Source organism: Triticum dicoccoides, chromosome 1B (assembly GCF_002162155.2).
Source record: "Triticum dicoccoides isolate Atlit2015 ecotype Zavitan chromosome 1B, WEW_v2.0, whole genome shotgun sequence".
In the NCBI taxonomy this organism is placed as follows: Eukaryota; Viridiplantae; Streptophyta; class Magnoliopsida; order Poales; family Poaceae; genus Triticum; species Triticum dicoccoides.
Genome location: NC_041381.1, coordinates 643819755 through 643827426, shown reverse-complemented (window position 1 = coordinate 643827426; position 7672 = coordinate 643819755). Strand labels below are relative to the sequence as shown.

The 7672-nt window shown below is 48.8% G+C and overlaps 1 protein-coding gene across 1 annotated transcript; it reads left to right on the top strand.

The window, feature by feature from the left end:
- Positions 1-4635: 4635 nt before the first annotated feature.
- On the top strand, positions 4636-7265 carry LOC119350772. The gene is made up of 7 exons (XM_037618438.1): positions 4636-4704; positions 4795-4908; positions 5140-5415; positions 5502-5753; positions 5995-6050; positions 6271-6448; positions 6975-7265. The coding sequence occupies exons 1-7, from the start codon at positions 4636-4638 to the stop codon at positions 7263-7265; spliced, it is 1236 nt and encodes a 411-aa protein (XP_037474335.1).
- Positions 7266-7672: the final 407 nt, after the last annotated feature.

Sequence of the window (7672 nt, the reverse complement as noted above, 5' to 3'; positions counted from 1 at the left end):
TACCATGTGTGTGTATTCAAACTCTCGAATCCGTCTGAGGGTTTGTTCAAGCCCTCGAAATTGCTATGCTTGTGTGTGAAAAACCTTGAATTCTCGAATTGAGGGTTTGTTCAAGCCCTCGAAATTGCTATGATGTGTGTGTGAAAACCCTCAACTCAGGGTTTGTCCAAGCACTCAAAATTGCTACAAAGTGGGTGCAAAAAACCTCGAATCCAGGCTTTGTTCAAGCCATCAAAATACCTGCCCGTGCGTGTTCAAACCCTGGAATCAATTCAAATGGTCTGAAATCTAAATCAATTCAATCGATCCCAACTTGAAGCCTAACCCATCAACTTAACAGGGGCAATTCATGGTAAACTGAGTGCGACGCATTAAAATCTATGATATAGAGGTGAGAGAGGACAAGCCCCACTTGCCGGTGCTCACCGCGCAAATCTTGGCACCGTCGTCGGTGAGAGATAGAGAGGAGGGTGAGCTATGAGAGGAGGGGAGAGTGAACCAGTGGGAGAAGGGGCGAGTGAGTGGTGGAAGGAGGTGAGGGGAGTTACGAAACTGCTTCGGGAGAACGCGGTTTCTAGTGCATGTTCTCATGCATGCAGCCGGTCCTACCCACGTGTGCACCTCACATCCCTCGATTTGTCTATTTCCAGCTAGTCAGGATCAAAGGTGCTTTAAGGTTTGTGTGGGCCGACATTTTGATGTGGCCCATGCTACCAAACAGGCCAAAACCGCACCACACAGGCATGGATGGACCTAAGGACATCTTCAACGCGGACCCTCAAACCACCCGCAACCTTCCAGACCATGCTGTCTAGACGTGTTTTGCCATCAAATGCGGTCCTATATCGGTTCGTAGGCCGGTCTTGACGCGCTTTTTCCACAAACCGGAGACCAACTGGGGGTGGCTTTGCGGGCATCCGGACTGCTACCACATGCACTCCTGACTAACCTGACCCACCAAAACCCTCCTCCCTCACCCATGAACGTTCCCGCCCGATGCCAACTACTTGCATTCATGCCACTGTAGAGCAGCCCGTCCGCATTGACACCAGCCCAGAGCGGACACAACCTCTCCCTGGCGCCGACATTGAAGCGGCGCGCCAGCCGAGAGCGCCGCCCACGCCATGTCGCCGGTGTCCACGCCTGTTTAATGAGGGAGAGACGTTTACTGGATGGGAAGGGACGGATATCTACCACGTCCGTTCAATGCATGTCCATTCGTATGCCACCATTAAGCAGGCACACCGGCCAAGGAACCAACTCCGGCGCCTCACATTGACGCACCTGGACGCTTGGGCTCACCAAAATCCGCTATTAAAAGGTAGCCGCACTCGGCTAACTCCGCACCACATCACATCCGCTTCACATCCTTCTCTCTTGCACCACATTCGCCATGACCGCAAGCTCTAGCGCTTTGTGGGAGAACATATCAACGGAGAAAAAACACGAGATGGCCCCCCTTGTAGCCACATGACAAACTCGGAGATCGAACACAACATGTCGGCTAGCTCGCCTGCGGTTTTGACGATGACCCTACGGTGCAAACGGGCACGGACGGCGACACCACACCAGAACCCGCGCATGTGCTTGTCGGTTTAACCATGAAGCAGGCGCACTTTGAAGCTGGCATGGCGAAGGAGGAGGAGCTTTTGCCAGCTCCTAGCTATGTTAGCGTTCCGGCAGGCGTAGAAGGAGCAGCGGCACAACCTCTTCCTCGTCGAGCAGCACCAGCTGACGGAGGGCCAAACCTACAGCGAGTGCACAAGAGAGAAGACCGTGGTAGCCATAGTCGCGACGATCTTGAACTTTGTTGCAAAGCAGCGGGCACTCTACGAGGCCGCACATGCTCAATGCGCCACTCACAACACAGAGGCCGGGCAACCTCATTTGGACGCGACAGCACACGCGCTGGCGGCGCGGGCGGTCGAGGAGGCGAACGCCGCCAGCTGCGCTTTCCTACATGTCATCGTCCAACTTTTGGGGGCGCATGTGGCAGGTGGATAGTGACGGACCGTCCATGTCCACCGGCACCGGCGGTGGATTGGTCGCGGACTCCTCCGATGATGAGTAGGTCATGGGAGGCGGCAGGGCATTGTGTCCCAAGTGGGCCGATCCGTCTCCCATGTCCTACTCTTCCTCGCCAGAAACCTCACCTTCACTTCACGGTTCTTAAACTCCGCCGACGCTCATGAAGACATCAGATGGAGGACCTGGTCGCTGATGCGGAATTCAAGAAAGTGGACGACGGGCGCGGCCGTAGGATAGGTTTAGGTCTGGCCGCTCTCTTTTTAATGAGAAATGTCTGAATTGTAATGAATGTGCTCTGGTTTATAGGAAAATCAGCCGGTTTGCAAGAATTACGTCCGGTTTGTTTAAACCTTGTTTGAAATATATGATAGCATTGGATGGTCGGGTACCGCATCCATGTGCACGGACTGGTCCTCCCTCTCCGCGGACGGATGCTAGAGTAAATTTGGGAGTCAGCGTTGTAGATGCCCTAATGCAGGTAACTAAACTCATCTAACATGTTTTTTTATACGAAGGAATTCGGTTTTCCCCATCCATTAATTAAGGAGAATAGAGTTTGTTTACACATCACCAAAATTACAGAAGGGCTAAAATGTGATCTTGATGGTGGTGTGGTGTTTGGATTTTCCAGCATTGTATAGTTTATCAGGCAGATAGAATAAGATGTGTTAAAAAAAGGCAGATAGAATAAGATCTAGAACACAAAATACTAACCCCTGAAAAATCCCGTCCTTATTCAGGTATGCAGGGCGTACCTAGCAAGGGAGGGACCATATGGTAACACATGACTTGACAGGAGTTTCAAAATATTATCACCGTGAATGGAAGTATGGAGAGCGCTTGAGATCAATTAGGGTCACCCTTCTCCCTATTATAATCATAACCTAAATCGCGCGCCGGAAAGGAAAACTGCTACTAGCTAGCGTGTCACTTCAAAGTATTTGCTCTGGCCTGTAAGATATGATTTCGTGTCCCTAGGACAATCACATATCATATCGTAGAACTGTATACAACCATATCACATAGAGCTAGCTACTAGTTCCGATCATATGAGAACTGTGGAGCACAACGGGAGCTGTCCCCATAATTAGCTGGATTAATAGGAGTGCGAGCAGGAGCATAGCTAGCTCTGTCCCTTGCATATGCATGTGGTTACGTCGTGCGGTCCGCTGACCCTGCCGTGAATTAACAAGGGCTATAATACGGTAGGTTGGCACTAAAAGCGCAGCTTAGTCAGAAAGCATCTGCAAAAGCGCAGCTTAGTCACATGTGCTGGCGCATGAGAGCCGAGCAGACGGAGCGCACAGAAAAGAAAAGTTGCATTCATCAGCAAGCAGTAAATAATCGGTTTTAAAATGTTCCTTCAATTTTGTTTCTTCCTGCGGAGCTCCCGCTATATTGGAAGCTAATTGAACGAGCATCAATCATGCACCTTTCCTGTGTGTGCAATGTTTGCCTCATGCGACTAATAATAGCCAAACCCAATACTTAAACTGCTGGATATTAAACGCAAAAGTAATCATGAAAAAAACCAAAAGCGCTCCTAAAGAAACCAAAAGTACTCCTCCCAAAAATTAAAAACCCCAAAAGTATCCAACTGAACACCATTATCGCCATGACATCATGCAATATAAAATGATCGATCCCTCGAGTCAAGTTGATGACATAAACAACCAACCATGAGCACACATCCAAGATCCGACCGGAGGGAGGATCTCAACTTCATGTGTTCCTCAACGAAGGTGCCTGGCCACCGGCTGCGCTTTTCAAGAGGAAGAAATTTGACCATTTTGACCTATGGACGAAATCAATTCACGGAATGAACTGACCGTGAAATTATTTCACAGCCCTAACCTTTTTGTGTAGCGCCCGCCACGACGGCGCCACACCCTACTGTGCAACGCCTAGCGAGGGGGCGTTGCACACCAGTCCACCGTGGCAGCCCTTGGGCCCGCACCCAGCAGTGCAATGCCTCCGCGCTAGGCGCCACACATGTAATGTGCAGCGCCCAGCCCGTAGGCGCTGCACGGTGACTTAGACGCCAGCCGCCCGCTCCCCCTCCCCCACCCCACCCATTCGTTCGGTTTTGAAGTAACAGAAGCAGCGGCGCGGCGGGTTCCTCCTCTCCCCCTCTCAATCCCCTCTCCCAAATCCTTCAGATCCGACGATTTGGTCCGTGCATTTCTTCACCAATCCATCCTAGAAGGTACTCTCTTCCGATCCCCTTCTTTCTATCCATAGAAAATATGATATTTTGAAGATTTGGGGAATCCTTGTTTGATTAGATTAGATTTGAATCTTGCATGTATTAGAACTTTGCATGTATTGATTTGTTTGATTGATTTGGGGAACCCTTGTTTGTTTGATTTGTGGAACCCTAGTTTAGTTTATGGAAGAGTTATTTTTATGAAGTAGGCATAGTTTATGGAAAAGTTATTTGTATGAAGTAGGCCTAGTTATTTGTGGAACCCTTTTTTATTAGTTATGTTTGATTTGATATGGTTGGATACATAGATTGGTATGGTTGCATCTAGTAGGCCTACTTTAGTTTTTTTGTATTCAAAAGATAATCGTGTTGACAAGAAAGCTTTCTTGCAAATTGCTAGGATGGTTTGGTTTCTCAATGATCATTGGGATCTACAACACCGGTCGTACGCTATGTCGGTGAAGCAACAGGTAATAATGAAAGTTGCCAGTGTTATGAATTTCGTGTTTTTTTTCAAACACATACCCCCCATATGTAATGATTTGTTTGTTTGCTTGTAGGAGCTTGCACCTCTGAAGCTTCGGGCTCACGGGGTCAACCTTGGGTGGATGCGCTATGATGAGCGGTACACGCCGTATGTTAGGGAGACAGGACTTCTCCCTTTCATTCAGTTGGTCAGCAGGTCGACGCCACCCAACAATGCTCCAGCACTCACCGCGCTTATTGATCATTGGAGGCCGGAGACACACACTTTCCATCTTCGGACCGGGGAGATGACCTTGACGCTCCAGGATATAGCTATGATCACCGGTCTTCCTATCGATGGAAAACCTCTATGTATGAGCACCAATTCTGATGGGTGGCATGAGCAAATGCTTGCCCTTATCGGTATGGTTCCTCCGGAGCCGCGGGAACCAGAAGTAGAAGGCAAGAAGAAGGAAAGAGTCGCAGCCGGTGCTACTTTCACGTGGATTGTATCGAACTTCAGTAATTGCCCTGAGGATGCTAATGAGGACACGGTGAAGACATATGCTCGTGTCTACATGTGGTATGTGATATCCAGGAGTATGTTTGCTGATGGCACAGGCAAGAATGCTCCATGGATGTGGCTCAAGGCGTTGACCGTCTTCGATAGCAAATGGAGTTGGGGTTCGGCGACACTGGCTTACTTGTATAGACAGGTATGAAGTTGTTTCTGTTTCAATTCATTGGTACATTATGAATGCGATCTTGCTGTTAATTCAACCATGTTCTCTTTTATGTGCAGTTGGACGAAGCCTGTTGTAGGCTATCTGGAGGTATTGGTGGCTGTTTGCTCGCACTTTCCATATGGAGCTGGGAGCGTTTGCCGGTTGGACGATCGAAGACCGTGAAGTTGGAGGATTGGGACGAGAAAGACGACCCACTACGGCTCCCCACTTGGGCTTACAAGTGGGATGTGTTAAATGATATGACGGATGATCCCTCGGTCATGTACAAGCTGTACAGGAGCGAGATGGACGCGATCACGCCTGAGCAGGTGAATTGACATTGCATAAGTTATTATCAAGCTTCCATCGTAACTCGATATCAATTTTTCATTCTATCCAATTTTGTAGGTTGAATGGGAACCGTATGGAAAAGGAGAGAGTTTTGGGAACCCTATAGAGTTCAGGCTGAATCCGATGTGCACTAGGGATAGGGATCTCTGGCATATGCGGTGTCCACTCATATGCAACTGGGCGGTTGAGCTTCACATGCCACATCGGGTGTACCGTCAGTTTGGTTTGTTCATGCCACACCCGCCGGAGTTTGAGGACACGGATATAGTGCTACACGCGTAAGATATAATCAACCTTGAGCAATTAGCAGCTTCTCGGTGGTTTTGATGATGCTAATATTATGTTTCTAACTTGCAGGTTGGATAGGAAAAAGCAGCGGAAGATCAAGGATTGGGCCAAGCATCACAACAAGTATGTCATACAGTGGGCGCTTGCTTTGGAGCAAGCTAGGGCTGGAAAACGAGCCAAGCTTCGTGAGCACTGCCCGATTGCGTTCAACAACTATCTCACATGGTTTCTAGGCGTCACCCGTGTGGAGGTATGCAAGCCGGCGTATGATGATAAGATTTTGGAAGAACCCACCGTCTTTGATGAGGTAGCCCAGCACCAGTACAACACATTAGTCAGGAAAGGCAACTCCGTGATCCCTGCGGGGCCAATGATGAACTTTGTGGTATGTGCCATTTTTGCTTTTCAATTTGCAATATTCACATCTTCACTTGCCTAACACGTTAATGCCTTTTCTGTTCATAGCGTGCCCAGATCAATAAAGCAGCTGATGAGACCGACACTATTCTGGAAACAACCCCGGCTGGCAAAAGCAATGGGGAAGGTGCACTTCGAGCATTCATTAAGGTTCACATCTCCTTCAAACTAGCACTTAACATGTGTTGCTACGTTCGATGTCTCATTCACTTGTTCATGTTGGAGCGCCAGGGCCAAAAGTTAAGGCGGCTGTCAAACCTTTTCGGTTGTCGTGACCCCGAGTATGTATCACCAGAACGTTCTAGGTTGGCGACACCATCAGATCCAACTTCTGGCCATGCTAATCCTTTGGACGATGAGGATGTGGGTGTGGTCACCCAAGATGTGGGTGTGCTCACCCAAGAGGTATGGCCTGAGGTTATATATCCAATTGTTGATGCATTGCTAACTATATTCTCACGCACGGTCTTTCCATATATTTTGTGGATGCATAGGTTCCTGATGATATGACCTTGGGGACCTACAAGGTTCGGTCTGCATACGACTTAAAGCCTAGGAAGGGAATCAACAAATACACACCTGAGGACTTCACTCAAAGAGGTAAAAGGACGGTCGGCACCTCGCGGATGGCAGCTTTGGACGACTATTTGGATGACGATGTGGATGACGATGTGGATGACATGGAGGAACCGGAGCCAGAGCCGGAGCGGGTTCGTCTCCCTAGAAAGGTGAAGAAGATACCCTCCAAGAGAGGGGGAGGAGCCAGCAAGCGCGGAAGGAACTAGTCATCGTTCTCTTTTAGTAATGGTAGTAATGGTAGCTATGTTGGTGGTAATGTCGAACTTGTCGTGATGGTCATTCTATGTGTTGAACTCTATGTTGGTGGTAATGATTAACTTAAATCTCTCACCGCGCTTATTCTGTGATGCAACTATGTGTGATGCAAAACTGGAGCAACAAGGAGCAACAGAACGGAGGAAAAGTTACAGACATGTGTGACGCCTAGCCTGGAGGCGCCACATACCATGATTAACTTAAATCTCTCACCGCGCTTATTCTGTGATGCAACTATCTGTGATGCAAAACTGGAGCCACAAGGAGCAACAGAACGGAGGAAAAGTTACAGACATGTGTGACGCCTAGCCTGGAGGTGCCACATACCACAGTGCAGCGCCTAGCCAGGAGGCGTCAC

Coding starts and splice junctions, on each gene's coding strand:
- LOC119350772 (XM_037618438.1), top strand. CDS start 4,636: ATGGTTTGGTTTCTCAATGATCATTGGGATCTACAACACCGGTCGTAC. Junction 4,909..5,139: donor TTCTCCCTTTCATTCAGTTG/GTCAGCAGGTCG, acceptor GTTCCTCCGGAG/CCGCGGGAACCAGAAGTAGA. Junction 5,754..5,994: donor ACGCGATCACGCCTGAGCAG/GTGAATTGACAT, acceptor GTGTACCGTCAG/TTTGGTTTGTTCATGCCACA.